The 22,838-nt window shown below is 36.5% G+C and overlaps 1 protein-coding gene and 1 non-coding gene across 2 annotated transcripts; one reads left to right on the top strand and one right to left on the bottom strand.

The window, feature by feature from the left end:
* The first annotated feature begins 9,734 nt into the window (after positions 1–9,734).
* On the top strand, positions 9,735–11,989 carry LOC132562372 (uncharacterized). The gene is made up of 2 exons (XM_060227114.1): positions 9,735–9,751; positions 10,564–11,989. The coding sequence occupies exons 1-2, from the start codon at positions 9,735–9,737 to the stop codon at positions 11,987–11,989; spliced, it is 1,443 nt and encodes a 480-aa protein (XP_060083097.1).
* A 10,507-nt stretch (positions 11,990–22,496) lies between these two features.
* Positions 22,497–22,568, bottom strand: Trnaa-ugc (transfer RNA alanine (anticodon UGC)). Its single transcript has one exon. It is a non-coding gene; the product is annotated as a tRNA-Ala (tRNA).
* Between the last annotated feature and the right edge of the window lie 270 nt (positions 22,569–22,838).

Consider the following 22,838-nt stretch of genomic DNA (forward strand, 5'->3'; position numbering starts at 1 on the left):
TTTTTTTTATTCTGATTGTTTTCTTATATTGCATAAAGTTATCATTACGTTATTACAACAGACGTGATACCTTGCAGATATATTTAATTATTACTTATTATGAGTGTTGTGAGATCATAATCGCCATTTGTACTGACTGATATGTTGACTCCACTTGATATTTGTATAGGGAATGTTAGGAATTGTAAGGAAATAGTTTGACAGATCAACATCTAATAGTCTAACTGTGATCTGTAACGATATGTGATTCATCATTGTGGAGTTTCTAAACTGAAGGGATGTGGAATTCGTCGAATTACAAACGCATGGAGTCAAAGAATATCAATTTTATAATTCCTAGTTTTAATGTTATGAAAAATGGATCATTACCTACTTGTTGTACGTGATTTCTATTTCATTTCAACAAATCTTATTGACAAAGATGGTACAGTCAATGTGGAATCAGTAACAGGCAAAGCTTATATAAATTCTCTCCACGAAGCCAAAGTTAACAAAGTTTAAGAGTAATGATGTAAATTATATAATTTGAAATGAAAGTGAATTTATAAACACAGAAAGGGAAAAAAAAACAAGGAAAAATCAAATCAAGGGATATAACTCTCACACATCTCGCATACAATATGCACAATATATATATATACCTACAGTTGTATACACTTACAATAACACATATTAATGATAGATTTTATATCAAATAGATTGACAGGTTGGCATTTCTATCTTAGGGCTTCGACAGTGGAACGGAGGAACAAGATGGTGTAAGGCGCCGATGCGTTATTGATGAGAGATATAAGAAAGTCTTTACGGAAGAGCGTTGTTTCATTAATTCAGAAGAATGTTGCACCCAATTCACATGTTAGTATTTTCTTGTTTTTTGAACGCGTTATCATTTAAATAAGGAAAGCGAGATGTGCGGAGTATATCTGATATGATTCTGGAGGGATTTACAAAACCGTCATATTTCACCTTTCTGGTTAGATTTGATCTGTCAACCACTAAATTTACGAGATATTCAGGCGTGGAAATGGCTTTGGATTCTAATGATATCCCATAAAATCCTATCGATTTTTTGTAACATTGAGTATTTCTTTTTATTCTGCACCTCCACATATAATTTTGCTGTATTCTTAAATATTTCATTTTAAAAATATGAATACTTATTAAATTAAGCGATTTTATTTCTAAAAACAAGTAAATTAACGAAAATTCATGAAATTGTTTTTACATCAATTGATATTTCGAACTATATTTCCGCGCAGCATGATCATTTTGACATGCATCATCGGGCACAATTCAGCGTAACGTCAACGTCAGGTAAAGAAAGATAAAATAGACCTAACGAACTGTTCAAGTTTCGATAGTCTGAATTCTCAGTAAGCGTAGTCTGTCTTTACCGTCGGCAAAATACAGCTTATATCTGAAGACACTGGTGATGGATTCTCTATATACTATTTACATAAATTAAGGAGAACATACAAGAATAGGCCTATATGGTGACGTGTTACATCTAACCAATCAACGCGGCTTCCATTTACATTTGTGATGTCGTTACAGTGAATCGTTAAGCTCCCTCTACGCTAGCAACATTGAGAATAAATATAACAGAAATACAATGGATGGAACATGTTGTAGAATAATTAATGCTTCATTTTAATAAATGTATTAATTTTTGAGTATTTTTGAAATTTTGTCATGATATTTTCTTGGATAAATAAAGTCGGTTTTTCTTCTCTTATTTTAAGTATCACACTTATCTGTTTGTTTTCTGACTTGTTATTGCCCCGTCAGCAGTTGTGCTATTTGTAGGCAGGGTCTCCGGATTGTAATATCTGGTGGCTACTTCAGTGAACAATATACGGGAGGTCCATGTCGAACAAGAAAATCAATACAAGTTTCAGGAAATGACCAGAACGCTAGTGTAATGACGCTTGGGTTTTTTTGGTTAAACCTTTCTTAGTTTTCTTATCGGTCGAAAACCCAATCGAATGTATTTTTTAATAACACATATTTTAACGAATGTGCTTCGTAGTTCTTTGCCGAATCGGTGAGTCGAGCCGGTGAGTGTTGGGCGATCAGCTGTTGTTTACATTAGTACACTGTGTCTTTGTAAAATGTGCCTCGGAAGCAGCTTAGATTGAAAATATTTACATTTTCTTCTTCGATGAATGTTGCTAATGTTCACGAAAGTGATGTGCCGATTTTATGTCAATTTTCATAGTTTTTCTACATCATATCATTATACTGTCGCTGCCATATTGGTTTAGTTACTGTAGAACGCGGGTAAAATTCAAATGATGTTTTTGCTCACGTAAATGTCATTGATTATTATATAATTACACACAATATTAGATCAGAACATTTAATTCAGTATAAATCAGACGTTTGGTACGTACTTGTGGTTTATAAACAGTTGTTTTAATCACATTTCCAGTCTGTTCAACCGTGCTGCTCCCACGATAATTGTTGACATTCGACATTTCGACCGGTTTTTATGTAATATTCTTATAACTACAGCTCAGTTCCAGCTATTGTTACCACAGTATCAGTGGGAGTTATCTCCCTTACATTGATAACGAGATATTTTTTTTTATCACTATCCATAAATGATAAGCTACTGCGTAAGAATTATTTACAAAAAAGTCTGATAATCCGTTCTGCATTTATTACAAGATATTTGGATGTTATCTTGTGATAGATTAATTGACGTTTTAATCAGTTTCCATAACTCCCATGTATTGAAACTTTACTAAGTAACTACAAGAGTCTGGTGATTTTTTTTAATATATATTACAAGATATTTGAATATAATCTTCACGGTAAAACACAAAGCGATGATTTGATCTACTCCGATAAATCACTAGATTATTTCTTTAGCCTGTGATTAAAGTTATTCTATTCGTTATTGTTTTAACATAAATATACATTTACGATTTCTTACCAGAATTGACTATGTAAAGAGATATTAAGAGTCCGGGTTAGGTATCAAGTTCGAGATTTTTTCTTCTCGTATTAAATACGGTGTCGTTAGGCAATGTATTCTAAGCCAATTTACCTTTCTAAAAACTATATTATGTTATGGCAAATCGTTATCGTTGTATTGTTAATTTGTAGTTTTTTCCAAAGAGATAAAATAGACAATTGTATCCCGGTACATGCTCTTATTATGATGATAGAGTGTGTAAAATAGTGTGCCTTTGTATCTGAAATGCCATGATTATATGTATTGCGCTGGATTTAAAACGTTGGGTTTTTCTTTCACATTACTGGCTAATAAGACAATATGTGATCGAACTCAAGACAGTACAGACTCAAGTAAGGATTTAGTGAGACAAAAAGATATGGAAACGCGTCATTCACGATAATTCATCTCCTGTTATCGAAATCTGACAGCAAACCGTTCAAATAATCTGTTGAATAAAGAGTTAGATTAAATTTACACAGAAGTATGTTCTATTTGTAACACGAGTTCACAGAATGACATCTTCAAAATAGATAAGTGTCCTTTAGGAGCCTACCGGAATGTTTTCAAATATATAAATATATAAATGTATAAAGCGGTATATATGCATATTTCACTTTAAACTTTAAACTAGCTGCAAATGTTTTGTAATTCATTTGAATGACTAGACAAAAGATTAATCTTGAAACCTAGTACGAGTTGTTTCCCCTAGTACATTACAAAAGGAATTATTCATTTAAACAACAGTTTATATTGTGAATTCTAAAGAGAAATATCAGTTATATATATATATATATATATGTAATCAGCATTATAATTCATGTTGTTGTGGTTAACACATTATTCCGTTTCTTTCCCGAACGCCTTCGAGCCCACAATTCTTAATACACAAAAAATGATGACGTCAACCACAAAATACTCAAAGTTCGGGAAATATACGGTATCAAAACTAAATTTCTACAGTTTTTGTAAATCTTTTCAAAGAGAATAAAACATTTGTAGTTCTTCCCGAAATGTGCTACGGTATAATTGATAACCATATTTTTGCTGGACGCTGAATGCGTTCCTTCCACTTTTCGTAGTGGTAAAATACAGGTGCTATCAATTAATATTGTTTAAATTGTTTTAAATAAGATTAAGAATCCGATAAAAACAAGTAAGGTCCATATCTTTATCATGAACTAGCAATCTAAAAATGTAATATTGAAGCATTATAAATGAAATATTCTATCTTAAGGAAATTTTGGTAGTATGTATTTAGAATTGTTCTGGTAATGAAACAAATCTGGTTTGTTCTGTAATCTACGCGCAGACAAGGAAAATGGCCAAGTATTGAGGCATCTTACCTGCAGAAAAAAAACAAAAAAAACAAAACATACACACACACCAACACCACCAACACACACAACACCACTACCACCACCAACACACACAACACCACCACCACCACCACCATCACACACCACCACCACCATCAACACAACCAACACATATGCATGCGTTTATGCGAATCCAACCCAGTGTGCTCTGGTTTCACCCACTCTCTGATATAGGTTTTCATCTAAATAATAAGACACATTCAATTAATGTAAGGATTCTTTCGAGATTTTCACTTTTTCCGTGAATAAGATAACTTGTAAATCGCCAATAAATACGTGTCCAGTTGGAACATAGTTTTAAAGGGGGGTAGAAAAAAAACCCAAACAGAATAATATATTTTGGAGGATCTTTTGTTGGAGACGAGTTGTCTCCCATTAAAGGAGATCTTATCCGTTACCATTATTTCCACAAGTGGCTAGGTCTCCAATTACACATTTTAAAGTTGAAAAGTCAAACGAAGATAATCATTGTTGATAAAACGGAGCATTTAGTAGAAATTTTAGCCACTTTCATCTCATTTGAATGAGAACTACAGGATCATGTTAAGGTCGCTGACCACCGTATGCCAAAGTCAGGTCGCATTACCATCATGGTCCATTCTCAGGACTGTAAATATGCTGACTATCTAATGAATTGAAGGTCACTAACCAAAACCATTTCCGGGCCTACTTTTTGTAATTTACTAGGATGGTGTTTAAGTTACCATAATGACAAATATTAACAAAGAATGACGTGAAGTATTAAACCAGATATCGGAAGATATTCTGTCGGTATTTAGATGTTAAATATATATATATATATATATATATATAAGAATAAAGTTGTTATATATAGATAATATTGAATACATTCAAGTGTGAACGATGAATAGACATTGTTCCAATGGATGAAAATAATGGTTTTTTTTAACATTTCGAGCTCTTGGTGGTCTTTAAAAAGACGCAAAGTAAAATTACATGATTGCCCAGTCCTATTTGTTGAGATTCACGGTTGTATGTTTAGTATGTGTGGCACATACGAAGAGCTTTTTAGGTTTGCGTTGCAATTCATTGTGATAACACTACAATGTCGGCATCAGTTGTGCACTATCATAGTGATGTTTAAATGTTCTCAACTCAGGTTCGCATTCATAGGGAAACCATCATGAAATTACCATAGCTGTTGACGTTAAACGATATAAAACAATTACGATTTAGTACCGTCTTAAGACGATTCTTCACCATGCGGTCAAATCTAAAACGGTATAAGATGTCGTCTCTTTATTAGCATCTTTCCGTTTTAATTTTTCATTTCATGCAGGTTTCCTTCAAAAAAATTCAAACTGCGTTAAAGTGACATCTCACTGAAATGTCATCACGATCTGTATCAATCGGTTGTCGGCACTAAGTAACGGTTTCTATAGTAACACTTAGTAAAACGGAGAGGGAGATACATGATCGCTGTTTTGGACAAAAAAAAATGCAGATGTACTCTGACCAAAATTAGAGTGTATGACCAAGTTTTGTAAACAAAGTTTTTAGTTGGTCTTACCCAAATGTTTCTGTATATTTATGAAAAAGAACTGAATTACTTGGTATGTACAGTTTACCAATACTGACAATTCTAAGGAATACAAAAATTGTTCATAGGAATTCTTTTTTGACGTCATTTAATATTAACAAATTCAATGAAAAAGCTTAAATGCTATTCATAGTTAATAAATATTTGTGATGAAACATTCGCACAGACCATTCGTCCAGTATTTAGCAAATTCGGTTTCATCAAAATAATTTACCAGTAATGTCTGAATCACCATTAGGTATCGGAATATCCCAGGCGTTTTGTATAACTACAATTCCTTGCGTCGTGTATTTAAAAATAGCACCCGGCAAATCCTACTTATTTCCCACGTGTTGCTCAACTGGTCCGCCCCCACGTAGGGCGTTGTTTGTAACAACAGTCTATACACCTCTACAGGTCATTAACGCCTGTAGCATGAGGCATATTAAAATTTAATTGTGAGCACACACGCTCTTTTACGGAAATGATACAATTATTGAATTTCATGGTATGTTAGCCAACATACGACAAAACCATTTTTTTCATACTGACCTGTCGTATATATTGCTAAAAATAATCTTTTAAAAAATATCTGTTCCTCAACGAACCTGATTTTGAAGCGAAAATCAGTGAAACTTTGTGGTTAAGTATCATTGGTAGGAAATAGGCGTTTTCCTTTATTTTAAACAAATAACAAACATTAGTAATACTTTTAGGAGGTTGAAAAGTTGTGCACAGGGCTGATTCATTTTGCTTTATTCTGATACTTCTCACCACGTGCAGGTCTACACAAGTAAACATTTTATGTATAGCAATGAATTAGAGAAATGACTGATAGCTTACATGAGGTCAATTAACAGACATCTCTTGTTCGAAAATTTCGTAACCCACGCAATTTTTAACTGGTGGAAAAAATTAAAAGAAATATTTGTTTATCAGAAAATACATTTTCTGAAAGATATCGTCGGTCCTACTTACAGAAATATTCTTTATTGCTGTTTTCTTACAAACACAGAACATGTTAAAATATCTTGGACTTTTTTCTAAACATATAAAAAAATACCTACATAGTTCATCCAGTTTTATCCGCCAGGATCTTTCTCTCGGCACGAGAGCCGATAGAAGCATTTAGAACTTATTACAGTATTTTCATATCATTCATAATCTCCAGGATAATCATATCTTGACTTCACGCGGGCAGCCATATTGCTGAATACGGGTACTTTTGACAGCACGAGACCGACAATCAACATTAATTTTCTCGGTCGGCATGTTTGTGAGAGACCATGACGCTTTTGATGTAAGCCGTGTGCATTTTAATCGTAAGACCTAATCAACCACACACTACCAGTGGGCCAACATATTTGTATGACTGAATGTATTTTTAAATCACAGCATGTGTGCTTACGTTTTCCCTTTGGTCTCGCCCCCATATATCAAGGGCACATTTATACTTTTGTTGTGTAAATATCAAAAACATATTTTTTTTTCACTCAAATTCAATACAACTAGCACAAAAGTTATTGTAAAAGGAGATTAGAATAAGATATTCCTATTAAGTAGATGTAAATTCATTCATCGCAGGTAAAACCCAGGTTATATAAGGTTATCAAAGAGAAAAACTTTTTTCTTCAATTTTGGTTTCGCCTTAAGAAACACGTTACTTCGAGGAAATCCGTGTAATGCTGTTATCCAAGTGAAAATTTCCCATGACCATGATTCTTACAAAAGTTAGGCTCCGGCATGATGGTGATAAACCAGATACGCTGGTTTGGTGTCTTGCTTCCATAACAATGTAAGAAATTAACTTTAAAAAAGGACATGAAAATAAAATGTTTTTAATGATATGACCAATCGCAGAATTGTAGAAACTAGGGCAGAGTAGACACTGAAGAAGTACAATGAGAATAAGACCACTTGTTGCTGAAGGGTAAGCGTCTTCTCGATCGACGATACCTGCCATTTAAATACTGGTCACCCCAAGAAAGCAATATCACAACAGCAGGAAAACAAGAATCGGACACGTTTAATTTTTAACCAGGAAATAGAATAAAATGGATGTACACGATCAGATGGTCAATAAATATGTTATCTCAAGACGAAACAGCAATTTATCTTAACTTTTTAATGACTTGGTAAGGTTTTATGACCTGCTTTGAAAAGCCCTTCGACAAATTCAATCAAAATTGTAGAATTCTTCGAATTAAACGAGGTCAAGCCAACATATGCATTACTCAAACAATGTACAGATTTACAAAATACAGATATATCGAAATCTGCAATCTTTGGAAACGAAATCATATTGCGGTGTTAAAGAAAGGTAAGTGTTTTTTTTACAATAGTAGAGTCATTCACAAAATTGAATCAATTTAAAATCTGATGAGAGTGTAAGAATTGAAATATGACTGTATCTTGCATTTCAGGTACACGTAGTTTTACGACTAGCTCTTAACATCATATCCACGACCATAAAGATAGTATTTATCCGCATATCAGCCACACGCCATTCCAAACGTCATACGTATACATCACTGTTTTATGTTTTGCGGGGGTGTTTGTTAGTTCAGTGATTTACCATTTCGCAATGACAAGTCCTTAGTCATCAAACTATTACCTGGACATCGTATTTAACAGATTTATCACACAAAATGATTCATAATATTGGTATTTACTCTAATCGTTCTTGTGTTATTTATGCCAAGTTTCATTTAATGGAATTTCCATTTCAGTTTTGCGGAGGTACATCATTATGTGTAGGCGTTTCCCATCTATAACATCACTACCTTTAACGCCTTCACAATTTTTATACATACTCTGTTTTTATATATTTAAAATTTTCTTTGAAATTCGTGATTTTTAGAATAATATGCCTGACGCAATGCTAACTCTACAGTATGATTACACGAATTGACTCAAGAGGTTTATTCTGCATGCTTGGCGTTAATTCATTACTTACTGGTACAAGATTGTATGAGATTAAAGAAGAGTAACTGAATATTACTCCATTGGATCATTGTCTGAGGCGACTAAGTTTTGGGAACTAATATTTTCTCTAGTGTCTCTCTTGACATTTCCTCACATTTGGTCTTAAGTACAACATTTCCTTGACAAGAGACATTATAACTGACCATGAGTCGTATCCTGCTTGGGGTCTTCGGCAGTACATTTCAGTGTGGCAGCACTATAAATTCGTCTATTATACATAATCATTCCATGCACTCACCTTGCATACATTAAGAGGCCGTCCTTAAATGATCATCGTTTTTTATTAGACGTTAAACAGAATATGATCAATTTTCACACTTAAAAAAACGTTCATACTATCGTGGACAAGTTCGAGTTTCACGGTTGTTGAGTCAGGTAAAAAGTTACTAACTATTTCTTAGCAAATCGGCTTCAGTCCTGAAAGGATTTTTGTTATCAATGTAATGGACAAGCCTCAATCCTTTACACTTACCCATAATACATAATTACATATTGGTCAGTTTTCTGAAGATGTAGCTTCGAGTGTGTTTTTAACCCACGAATTTTATATGCCCACAAACTATAAAGAAAAAATTATATTTATCCACGAAATTAAACTTCCACGAACCGGATTTTTTTCATATGCACCGAAAATTGAGCTACATGAAAATAATGTGTGTCATAATCGTGGTTATGATACGATTGTTTTCCTGTAAATCGTGTGAATATTGCCTAAGCAATATCATGTTTATTTGTAGTGTTATCAATATGAAATGTATGTACCGTATAGATTATCCCCGATGACGTCATAGACCATGCCTCTCCTTTGTTGAATGAACAGTCATTTACTGAGATTGACATTAACATCAGTAACAACTGAAACATAGAAGATATGCTTGTCTTCAAAAGGTGAGGACACTACAGGGATGTTTTTTGTAAAGATGGGCCAAGGAACAACCACAGTAGTGAAGACATGTTGAAGAATGTTGTGTATTTATATGAAGCTTGACTGATGAGCTAAATGTGTGTGTGAAGTGTCTTCCAATGGGTGCTCTGGTGATAATTAAGAATTTGAAGAGTCACTATGCATGTTTTATGTCCCCTCCGTCTTATTGGAGGGAAGCTGGTGTTACCGTCCATCATGTCTCGTTCCAAATCGATGTTGTATTTTGAGAACCTCTCAACAGTGTTGGTTCATATTTACGTTATGGTATCATAAAATCAAATTCTACACCTGATCAGATTCTTAGGAGTTTGAATCAGTACTCACTCATACTTACAGGTGAACCTGTTGCTAGTTCCCTCTATCCCCTATTTCAACCCCCATCCTTCTAGCCCCTCTACCCTATACTCCTTACCCTCGAATCTCTACCCATTCCCCCTAGCCTCTACCCCTACCTTACACCCTGTGCCACTTACCACCCACCCTCTACCCTCTACCCTCTACCCTCTATCCCCCTACCGTCTACCCTCTACCCTCTATCCCCCTACCGTCTACATCTACCTTTTGCCCCTTACTCTCTACCCTACCCTCTAAACTTATCCCTACCTTCTACTTCCTTTACGCCCTATCTCAGCCCCCTACCTACTACACAATCTACTACCCATCTCATCCCCCTACCTTCTACACAATCTACTCCCCATCTCATCCCCCTACCTTCTACACAATCTACTCCCCATCTCATCCTCTTACCTTCTACACAGTCTACTCCCTATTCCAGCTCCCTATCATCTACACCATCTACCCCCTATCCAGCCCCTACCTTCTACACCATCTCCTACCATTCTACTACACCATCTACCCCCTATCTCAGCTCCTACCTTCTACACCATCTACCCCCTATCTCAGTCCCCTACCTTCTACACCATCTACCCCCTATCTCATCCCCCTACCTTCTACACCATCTACCCCCTATCTCAGTCCCCTACCTTCTACACCATCTACCCCCTATCTCAGTCCCCTACCTTCTACACCATCTAACCCCTATCCCAGCCCCTACCTTCTACACCATCTACCCCCTATCTCATCCCCCTACCTTCTACACAATCTACTACCCATCTCATCCCCCTACCTTCTACACCATCTACCTCCTATCTCAGCCCCCTACCTTCTACACCATCTACCCCCTACCCCCTATCTCAGTCTCCTACCTTCTACACCATCTACCTCCTATCTCAGCCCCCTACCTTCTACACCATCTACCCCCTATCCCAGCCCCTACCTTCTACACCATCTACCCCCTATCTCATCCCCCTACCTTCTACACCATCTACTCCCCATCTCATCCCCCTACATTCTACACCAGCTACCCCCCTATCCCAGCCCCTACCTTCTACTCCATCACCTCCTTTCTCAGCCCTGACCTTCTACACCATCTACCCCCTATCTCAGCCCCCTGCCCTCTACACCATCTACCCCCTATTCCAGCCCCTACCTTCGACTCCCTTTACCCCCTATTCCAGCTCCCTACCATCTACACCATCTACGCCCTATCTCTTCCCCCTACCTTCTACACCATCTACCCCTTATCTCTTCTACCTTCTACACCATCTACCCCTTATCTCTTCCCCCTACCTTCTACACCATCTACCCCTTATCTCTTCCCCCTACCTTCTACACCATCTACCCCCTATCTCATCCCCCTACCTTCTACACCATCTACCCCTTATCTCTTCCCCCTACCTTCTACACCATCTACCACGTATCTCAGCTCCTACTTTCTACACCATCTACCCGCTATCTCTTCCCCCTACCTTCTACACCATCTACCACCTATCTCAACCCCTTACCTTCTACTCCATCTACCCCCTATCTTAGTCACCTACCTTCTACACCATCTACCCCTATCTCAGCCCCTACCTTCTACACCATCTACCACCTATCTCAACCCCTTACCTTCTACTCCATCTACCCCCTATCCCAGTCCCCTACCTTCTACTCCATCTACCCCCTATCTTAGTCACCTACCTTCTACACCATCTACCCCCTATCTCAGTCAGCTACCTTCTACACCATCTACCTCCTATCTCAGCTCCTACCTTCTACACCATCTACCCCCTATCTTAGTCACCTACCTTCTACTCCATCTACCCCCTATCCCAGTCCCCTACCTTCTACTCCATCTACCCCCTATCTTAGTCACCTAGTCACCTACTACTCCATCTCTAACCCTTCTACACCATCTACCCCCACTACCTTCTACACCATCTACCCCCTATCTCATCCCCCTACACCATCTACCCCCTATCTCAGTCCCCTACCTTCTACACCATCTACCACCTATCTCATCCCCCTACCTTCTACACCATCTACCCCCTATCTCAGTCCCCTACCTTCGTTCCTCTCTACCTTGTGCCCCTTACCCCCAATATCTACTTGTAGCCTCTACCCCTACCCTCTAATCTCTGCCCCTACCCATTACTCTGTGCCCCTTACCATCTACCCCTACCCTCTACTCCTACCTCTTCGCTTAAACCCCTGCGTTCTACCCCTACTCTCTACCTTCTAACCTCTGCCCATGACCCCCTGCCCTCTACCTGTACACTGTGCCTCTTACCCTCTCTTCCCTACCCTTAACCCCAAACCTTCTTACCTCTATTCCTTACCCCCTACTCTCAATGCTGTGTCTTTTACCGCTTATAGGTAAATGCGACCTGTTGCAGCTCCATTTCTTCGTCGTGTGCCTATATTTTTGTAACATTTGGGACTATTTCTGAAAAAAACCACCGAACCCATTTCAATCATGTAAGTACGGGAAACTGCTGACGAGCGGAGACCGGGGACACTATTAAGATTCCTTAGTTTTGACGTTTCATATTATAAGTGTAGCACTTGTTAGGCAGTTGTCAGCATATCATGACTAATGGCCATATTTTTACTGTACTTGTACGATGAGAGTGGCATACAAACTGGTATGTAAATCGAATTTTTTTTTATCTTTGAACGACCGTCATTTTAGCTTAAAATCATGAATACGTCATGAAATTTCTTACTATTGTGGAAAATTCAACCTAAAAATGAAATCACTAATGCTTTATAATATCAGTCCGATATTCATCGTTCCATTCTAAAAATATCTTGGTCTTTAGCCAAAATTCCATAATTGGAAGTCACCCTAGTAAGGTCATCCTTATAGAAGTAGGCATCACCACCAGTTATGAATAGATACAATCTATGATAGTTTCCAGGCCGATTTCATCTAGAATGATAAGCCAGTGCAGTATTGCGAGTACATAGTAAGATATCTGTAAAAATGGTAAAATCATTTTATCCATAAACTACTACGCCTTGTCAGTGTTTCGAGGCTGCAATTATTCTCAACATTATATTTCTTTTTGAAGTTATAAAGTGATGCAGGCTGCATCTTGTCGTGGGTCGTAGGTCACACTTTGAAGTACAGACCGCTTCTGCTTTGCTCCGAATGCACTTTAAAAGTGTATTCTTTTTTTTTTTACTACGCCTAGGGGTCACGTGATTGTAATGACTGCGTGTTTCAATATGGGAAAAAAAAACGAGATATACGGGCGCATCTCAGATAATTTCTGTAGACATATCAACCACGTGTTATTACCGGTGAACATTAAAAGACTATATTGGGATTAACGAGCATTCTTTAACATCCATAAATAAGATTACTAAAACCATTATAATTACACGACTATCTAATTCAAAAGTATTCAGGCAATTTTACGTCTACCGGAATCCAAATGACGAAGAAAACATTGGGTCTGTTGTGGAGGAAATACTAAGTATCCTTGTGTTAAGCAGAGTAGGATTCCACTTTACACATGATGATAATGATAATTCACGTTGATTCCCTCTCGAAAACCTTCCAACACCAGCTTACCTAGAACACCATGACAACCCAAATAAAGGAATACCTTAAACAAAACTTCATTTTAATGCTTAAACAAAAGAAAAGCCGGTGTAGATATTGATAGCTGACGTGCTTTTGATTGTAGAAATGGTTATGTACTGTACACCGTTTCTTGTCTGGTACAGAGCAAAGAATATGATAAAAACTCGGTTGAAGTTGAAAGGGACACTTCAAATTATGGTCCCGTTATGTTGTGTTCAGCCACGCCCACTACAGACCGGCGACTGGTTGCCATACTCTATAATGGTACTACTGTTCTCATTCTTAAAAAACAAGTTAAACGTTACATGAATTCCTTCATTCCTTCTCAGTGATTGACATGATGTAGATACAACATATACTATAAATAGACAAGAGGTCAATTAGTCCAATATTTGGTTATATCCGGTTTTGCACCTAATTCTCCACTTCAGAGCCTGTTGCTACTTTCTCACCCAGTTCAACACGAATGATATTCGCCGAAATGTATCGGATATATTTGACTTGAGGTCACATGAAAGGAATACACAGGAAGCTACAGGATATAACATCCAAAACAAGTGCCTGGATAAGTTTCTCCAACTCGTTATGATCAAGTGTATGTATTTGAATTAAGTCTGTGTAGATATAAGATACTTCCGGATTAATGTAAGGAACCAATACTGTACAGGATATGTAAAATATTTCGTGTTTTGCAGAATTGTGGTTTCGATTTTTAACAACTTGCATAAAAATACACGAACTAAAACAATTTTTAATTACCTATTTCATATTCAACCCTGACTGTTATTAATATCTGATACCACTGACTGCCTGTTATTATGGCAACTTAATACATATAAAGATTTTATTAATGCTGCCCGAATCTTGACATTTGTGAAATTGTCTAATAAAAGTATAGCAAGCCTTCAAGTAGATATTATAGGCCTAGAATTATACTTCCCTTGGGTACAATAATTTACAATGGCAATCCATTAAAATCACATGAGATTTCATCAATATGTAGCTCAACTTGCACATGCGGATACATGCATTATTTTTGTGGTTATAACACGTTTTAGAGGCGATGATTTCGGTGAGATAAGTCAGCAAATATGGTCATGCTCTTTTACTGAAAAAACATCTCTCACGCTACTTTGTTTCCATCAAAACTGATATGTAGCTTGCATAGTAAAAAGCGTTTTCAACCAAGTTTGCAACTGAAAATGTAATGACATAAACGAAACGTTTCCACAAGTCTTCAACTATTCAATTATTACAATACAATGACCGATATACCGTGAATTAGTTGTTGACATCAATTAATGTGTGTTCAATTTTATACCGGAAGCCATTACTATTTTACACTGAACCGGAAGTAATTACAGACAATTTACATGCCAGCGAGGGTTTCCTGTCGTCGTTAAAATAGTTGACCGTAATATATACATGTGCAGTGATGTGGTCCTTACGACCTTACCAGATACATCAACAGATCTGTCGCCAAAACACACAAACACACGTCATGTTGTGTTGTGTAGTTAAAGCGTTACACTGCTTATCAAACAAACGAACCTGTACCACCATGCATGTTAATGGTGTAACATGTGTTATTTTTCGTGTCAGAATTTAAAATTTCCCTCTTCATTTCATTTCCAGAGAGGCGATAAAATGTGGAACACTTGTCATATTCATATATTATCACATTATTATCATCTTTCTACTGATGAGGAGTTGATCAATATATTCTGTACATTATTTGGGAAATAATAAATCTTTGAGAACAACAGTGAACAGTTGGTCGCCTTCAAAGTTTTGCCTATTTGTAATGAAATGCTGTACTGTACAGATCACGGAACTATGACAACAGATACTGATGAATCAAAAGAATGCGACACAATACATGTTATTATGCAATTTGGCAAACTGTTTTCTTTATTTTTTTTTAAAAAAATATTCTCCTATTTTTCAGCACCTGTCACAAGAAATTATCTTGTCATTCTGATATGCGAAAATAGCTGAGTCAGACTAAGACAAACATACAACAGAGCTCTTTGGCAGATGTGCAGTCGAACAGATGTCCACTATGGTAGATAAAGCTAAGTATTCCCTATAGAATTCTTATACGGATTTGGAACTTTATTTCTGTAAGCTTATAAAGATGAATACTTAAAACCCTTTCTAAAACAAGTTAACATCAACATCTATTACCATCATTATAATTATAATCCATTTTACTGCCGTTAAGTTAACTAGACTTTAGAAGTTCCACTAGGACAGATAAGAGAGAAGATGAGCAGAGTGACAATGCTGATTAAGTTATTAATTAACCCAGAAACATACGAGTGTATGATATATGGCTACGTAATTCGCGTTCCTCATCCACCAAGGAATGCGGACGGTATCGTCTCAGCAGCTTCTAGACGTATGTACATGTAATCTGAAGTGTTACAACACACAGGTACACAACGCAATCATCTATTGATACAAAATAGCACGTTAACGGAATTCGTGCGCAATCCAAAATGAACAACTACAAATACCGCACGTGCAGTTAACATACACTGAAGTACGCGCATTCCCGATAAACTAATTGCAAAATCATTTGATGCAGAAAACAAGAAAATACCAACATGTGAACATAGTTATAATCCAAACTCAGATTCAATAAAGCTATTGCAAAACATGAACAAAAGAAAGATTTACATAGGGACTCCAAAAAAAGTACAAAGATAATTAGACCAGGTGTTCCGGAAGAGTAGGCGTCTTCTGCTTCATCGACGACACCAGTTAAAGTCGAGAAAATGATCGAATAATTTGGATCACGTTATTTGTTTGTTTGAATAAAGTTTTACGCTGAAATGACAATATTTTGTATCAAAAGCATCAGCACATTCTCCATTCATGAAGATCTATTTCACAAACTGAAACGAAAAATAAACGTCATTTTGAAGGGATTTTTAGCCTACAGTGGATTGAATGCCGACTATATCTGTACATTACAGTGCTGTTGCCCGAAACTCCTGAGCTATGTTGGTCGTGGAGGCAAGATACCCTTTTGAGTGCAGAAAGTGCCCTCGTGTCGGTTGTGATTAGATATACAGGGCGCATACTCTTCCGGAGCATGTGGTGATATTGGAATGTCTTGGACGATCCCTGCCAATCTGAAGTTAATTGTCGTACGAAAGGCGCTCTACCACGGCTGGCGGTACGGAATGTTCTCTCTTTCTGGAATGTCTTCTAATTTCTCCAGTATCCTGGTTTATTTCGATTCTTTTTAAGTGTTTTCCCTTTCTTTGATAATTTCTTGTTTCCTATTATGTTATGAATTAAAAATTGTATACGTTCTTTGAACAGTGCACTTTAATGGCAATATCCATGATTTCACACATATTCGATAATTCTTGTATGCATTCAGTTTAACATATACTCTCTTTCATTCACAGAAAAAATATGTTGGTAGCGAGCACAGCCTGTACAATTCGATATTACTAGTCAACTTTGTGTAATATATATCTTTAATTTGTGGGGGTTTTTTTTAATCTTTTAAAATAATTAATATTTAATTGTGTAGTGATATTAAGAAATATAGCAATAATTCAGTGTTTTAATAAACAACGTTGTACTAGTATATAGTTCTGGTGTTATTCTTGGGAAGAATTTGTTTATCTATTAACATATTTTATTAATTTCTCTTAATGCCATTTAACGGTATCATCCGGGTGGGCTTAAATGATAAACCTATTCTCACGTGCGCCACAAATATCTTTATCGCTTGGATGTCATCAACAGTTCCACGCCCCTTCCGAGTTGAGCAGCAGTTTGTTGCGTTCTTCAGTCTCTTACGTCTTGTCAGCCTGGTGTATCGAGAACATGTGTTTTACATAAAGTAACAGCTGCCCAATTGATACTGGAATAAAGAATTAATTTGATGATGATATACCTTGAGTTTTATTATCGAGAGTTATCGTACACTCTGTAAGTGTGTAGAGAAACGTATACATCCCTATAGATAACGTCATCCTGATTATATCGGACACAAGGGAAATCCGGAATCACGCCTACATTTGTTAAGTCATTTTATATAATGTTATCAATTCATTTGGAATCATTCTGTTTACTTTTTTAACCTTGAAAATACAATCACCGTCTACATTTCACTCAGAATCCTGAATACATTCCTGACATGATATCACCACACATTGAAGCCATGCCATTGCCTCGTTTATCTACAAGACTACATTACAGACTGGTAGATGTTTGCTTGGGCGTGTTTTGCGTAGTTTACCAAACGTTGAGTTATTAAAAAATTATGGACCATTTTCTAGAACTATTTTCTGGAACCATTACACTGAAATACTGACAAACACGTGGTATATTTGACTCATGCTGGTGTAAGTAGGTGAAGCTAGGTTGGTAGATTGCTCTGTCCGATTGCGAGAAGAGGGTGTTTCCTTCCCCGGGGTCTTTTGAAAAAGTCGAGTCCATTTCCAATGTATATTGTACAAGAAAGTGATTATTGCATGATCAGGGATGAACTATCTGTATTTGTCATTTGAGGGGACAATGAAGAACTAAAATAAAACAGTGTCTTTACAACTATACAATGAGATGGTGAAATGAGAACCTCCTTCAGAATTATGGTTCTCTTTTGTATCTTCTACAAAAGTACCAAAAGAGCACTGGAATTGTCATATTTGATTACTACAACTACAGTTCTATGTTATCTGCTCTTGTCATGTTTTGTTTTCTACGTGGAAAGCAAAAAAATATCAGACTATCTGTCTAAAACATTTCTCTCCTTTCGTCTCCAATTTTATATTTCATTGTGATGGCTTTCTAAAAGCAGTCTAAACCAATACCAGGAGTAGCCCCCCTTCTCTACTCTGCATCTGTCGGTCAACCCCGTGACGGGATGGCTAACTCCTTAATGAATTGTGGTCTGATTACGAGTTCGTCAACATACCGTGCAGTTGGAAAAACTTTGAAATAAATTGTAATATTGAATTTACGACAACCTAATCTGACGTTAAAGTATTGGCCAAAACTAAACATTGAGTTAACTGCCTGGCACTTCGAGCATTGACCCGACATGTAGCATATTAAGCGGATGTGTAGTTAGCGTATTAACCCGGTATGTAGCGTATTAACCGGATGTATAGTTAGCGTATTAACCCGATATGTAGCATATTAACCGGATGTGTAGTAAGCGCATTGAGTCGGTATGTAGCGTATTAACCGCATGTGTAGTTAGCGTATTAACCCGACATGTAGCGTATTAACCGGATGAAGAGTCAGCGTATTAACCCGATATGCCAACAAATTGACTCGGGATTTATTTAGCTATTGATCGGAGATGTTATAAAGACACTTTTTAAAGCTTAGTTAGTGCTTTAGATGGGCAGGAAGTCATATTCACCGAACATGGAACTTAGTGGATAAACCGAACAGGAAGTCAAGTCAACTTATCAACCGAAGAAGAAGTATTTATCCGTGATACTGCTACCTCCCTACAACGGTACAGGACGCTTGGGCCTCTTCCCTGGACTCGGTCCACATTTAACATATGTGTCACTGGTGGGGAATAAGATATACACAGTCGTACAGTATATAAATATATCGCTCTGGAATGCAGACTGAAAGCCTGATTGAAGTAAATCAGCCAAGCAAATAGTATCCACAATTATCACCAGTTATCGACATTACGGCTATACTTACCATTATTCTGGTCTGTATAGTGCACTTACCTTCCTGTGTCATGTTAAGATGTTTTTGTTTTAGGTAAAATCTATCGTTCATTTAAAACTTTTGTTTATATGTGGTTCAATTCATCTGAATTATGAAACAAAAAATGTTTTCTCAACAATAGTAGATTACCATCACAGTTAAAAATTAGTATGAGTAAATAATTGATGTTTATGTCTGCTGGAAAATTACGTCACGATAGAGTGGTGTTGTTTTGTAAATAACATGCAGACATGTTGTTTTAAGTCCGGTAATGTCGACTGGTATTTGATAGTAAAGATTGTGTAGGTCATACTATACATTGGAATGTCTCAGTAGTAATTCATAGTCCGACCCATGACCCCTGTTTGTATATAGAAAAGGTCAGATTATTTACACAAGTCTAATTATGTTTGGCATTTGTGAAAAATGCTGAGTATTTGTAAGTGTACAAGCGGCCAATCGGACGCCGGATGTTGGAAGTACCCCTCTCAATGGTAAATTGACATGTAAGTGCCAGTCAAATTCTGGACAATTTAAAAGTCCATTTTATCTCTGCTTTATTAAGATAATTATTTTTGTCAAAACAGATATTTCATCGTCGTTCTCGGAGGTTGACCTTTTCAAACTATGAGCACAATATAATGAAATAAATTGGTGAATTTCTAACTGGAATTATCGGAAATATCGACGAGAAGTTTGTGAGAATCGAGGCTGTCCGAAACAGGTCATTTTCAATTCCAACACGTTGGGCGTTTGTGTGTAATTGAGACATAATTTTGGTATTATTAAATCTCAAACCACTGTTCCTTAATGGACTCTCAAAATCGAAAGCAAGGAAATACAGCGGTGTATTTGCAGATTCTAAGTTCATTAGAAGAGAACAGACAAGTTGTGTTAAGTTGAAAATTTAAAGAGGTGATTCCTTTCACAGTAAATACTGTGCTTTAAATCTATGGAATAAAAGAATCTATGTTATGTACATTTTCTCTAATTCCTTGTTCTTTTGTTTAATCGAGCTATCGTTTTAAAAAATAAAAATGCAGCGGATCAAATTCCGCGCCTTGCACATGAAAGTGAACGCTCTGCCACTAAGGTGCTATCTATTCAAAATCATTTAAGAAAAGTATCCTTAAATGTGTTGCTTGTCATGATTGGTAATAAAAATCATCTGGATTCACCACCATGTACCATCTGTAACATATCATAACATTAGACTACACAAGGATGGCGTGTCTTGTAGTCGTTATATATCATAACATTAAACTACACAAGGATGGCGTGTCTTGTAGTCGTTATATATCATAACATTAGACTACACAAGGATGGCGTGTCTTGTAGTCGTTATATATCATAACATTAGACTACACAAGGATGGCGTGTCTTGTAGTCGTTATATATCATAACATTAGACTACACAAGGATGGCGTGTCTTGTAGTCGTTATATATCATAACATTAGACTACACAAGGATGGCGTGTCTTGTAGTCGTTATATATCATAACATTAGACTACACAAGGATGGCGTGTCTTGTAGTCGTTATATATCATAACATTAGACTACACAAGGATGGCGTGTCTTGTAGTCGTTATATATCATAACATTAGACTACACAAGGATGGCGTGTCTTGTAGTCGTTATATACCATAACATTAGGCTACACAAGGATGGCGTGTCTTGTAGTCGTTATATATCATATATATACACATAACGTTATATATAACATTAGGCTACACAAGGATGGCGTGTCTTGTAGTCGTTATATATCATAACATTAGACTACACAAGGATGGCGTGTCTTGTAGTCGTTATATATCATAACATTAAACTGTACAAGGATGGCGTGTCTTGTAGTCGTTATATGTCATAACATTAGACTACACAAGGATGACGTGTCTTGTAGTCGTTATATATCATAACATTAGACTATACAAGGATGGCGTGTCTTGTAGTCGTTATATATCATAACATTAAACTATACAAGGATGGCGTGTCTTGTAGTCGTTATATATCATAACATTAAACTACACAAGGATGGCGTGTCTTGTAGTCGTTATATATCATAACAAATTGACATGTCATCTCCTTGTTATTGCGAGTCTTTTTGTCAACATTTTTTGTAAATCTTTTAAATTATGTATTGCTCTTGTAATCAGTACACATCCTATGATAATATTCCTCTGATACAGCAGACTACATTTTTATAAGATTATTCACCATCCTTAACTATTCTGTTAGTCCTTATGATTGCTATCATACCTATGTTAAATCTCAGGAGAGACGATATCCTGAAGCAGAGCCTTGTCGAGGTATCATTTGATAGCTCCTGTGGTTTTGAGGGCGGATATAATTCCAAAATGTTGAATATCAAAGGAGGCAACACAAGAGAAAAGTTTAATCCACAATATTAAAAAAAATGCACAAAAAAATGAACGCGAAGTAAGATTATTGAATACAACACATCTTTGCTTCTGCTTTATATATCAGGTGGAAAGACTTTTCTTCATTTAAGTTGCTATTTGATATGATATGTGAAAACACAGCTATAATATGGTCATTATATAGGAAATTAAGTTTTAAATTGGCGATGCATTAGATACATATGGGTATACCTAGACATCCGGTCCGAAATCTAACGAATCCATAGCTTAAAAACTTGACAAAAATTATAGAACACTCTACGGAACTCAGAATAATATATTTTTATATAAGCTCTTTCTAGGCTCCGTCATGCAAAGGAAATTTATCTAACGATGCGACAAATTTTCAGATATTATTTGTTGAATACGGCCTTGTAACACAATGAGGGAGAAATTCCATCTGGAGTTGCTTTTACGGTTTTTGCACGTGAAAACTAGTGTTTTGATATACAAACAGTTTTCTAGAAGCTGGAGTCAAAAGTCAGCAATCTACCTACTACTTACATTATAAAACGCCCCTCAGTTGGTTTCTGTCCATCCACACCCAGTGTGTATGTTTACGTAGTCGCCATTTTCAGCTGCTTCGAATCGAATGTAAAGCGGCTCTCTCATTGGTCTAAAAGAATGAAAAAGAATCGTTCCAGGTAACAAACATTCTAAAAGCAACTTTTAACTGGAGATGCGGGGGATCGAACCCCGGGCCTTTCACATGCAAAGCGAACGCTCTACCACTGAGCTACATCCCCTCTATATGTAATTTTTTCAGAGAAATAATTTCTAAGTCTTCACAATTGCCTACTTTAACTAAAACTGCTTTCCTTGCTTTACTGTTAAGCCATAAGGAACATTTAATGTGACCACACACACTCGACGCACACACACACACACACACTCACAGCCTCACGCACATACACACACTTACACATACACACAAACTCGCGCGCGCGCGCACACACACACACACAAAAACCACACACACATACATACCATACATACATACATACATACATATGATA

This window comes from Ylistrum balloti, unplaced genomic scaffold (assembly GCF_031769215.1).
Source record: "Ylistrum balloti isolate Yb309-2 unplaced genomic scaffold, AGI_CSIRO_Ybal_v1 Utg371402, whole genome shotgun sequence".
NCBI classification, from domain to species: Eukaryota; Metazoa; Mollusca; class Bivalvia; order Pectinida; family Pectinidae; genus Ylistrum; species Ylistrum balloti.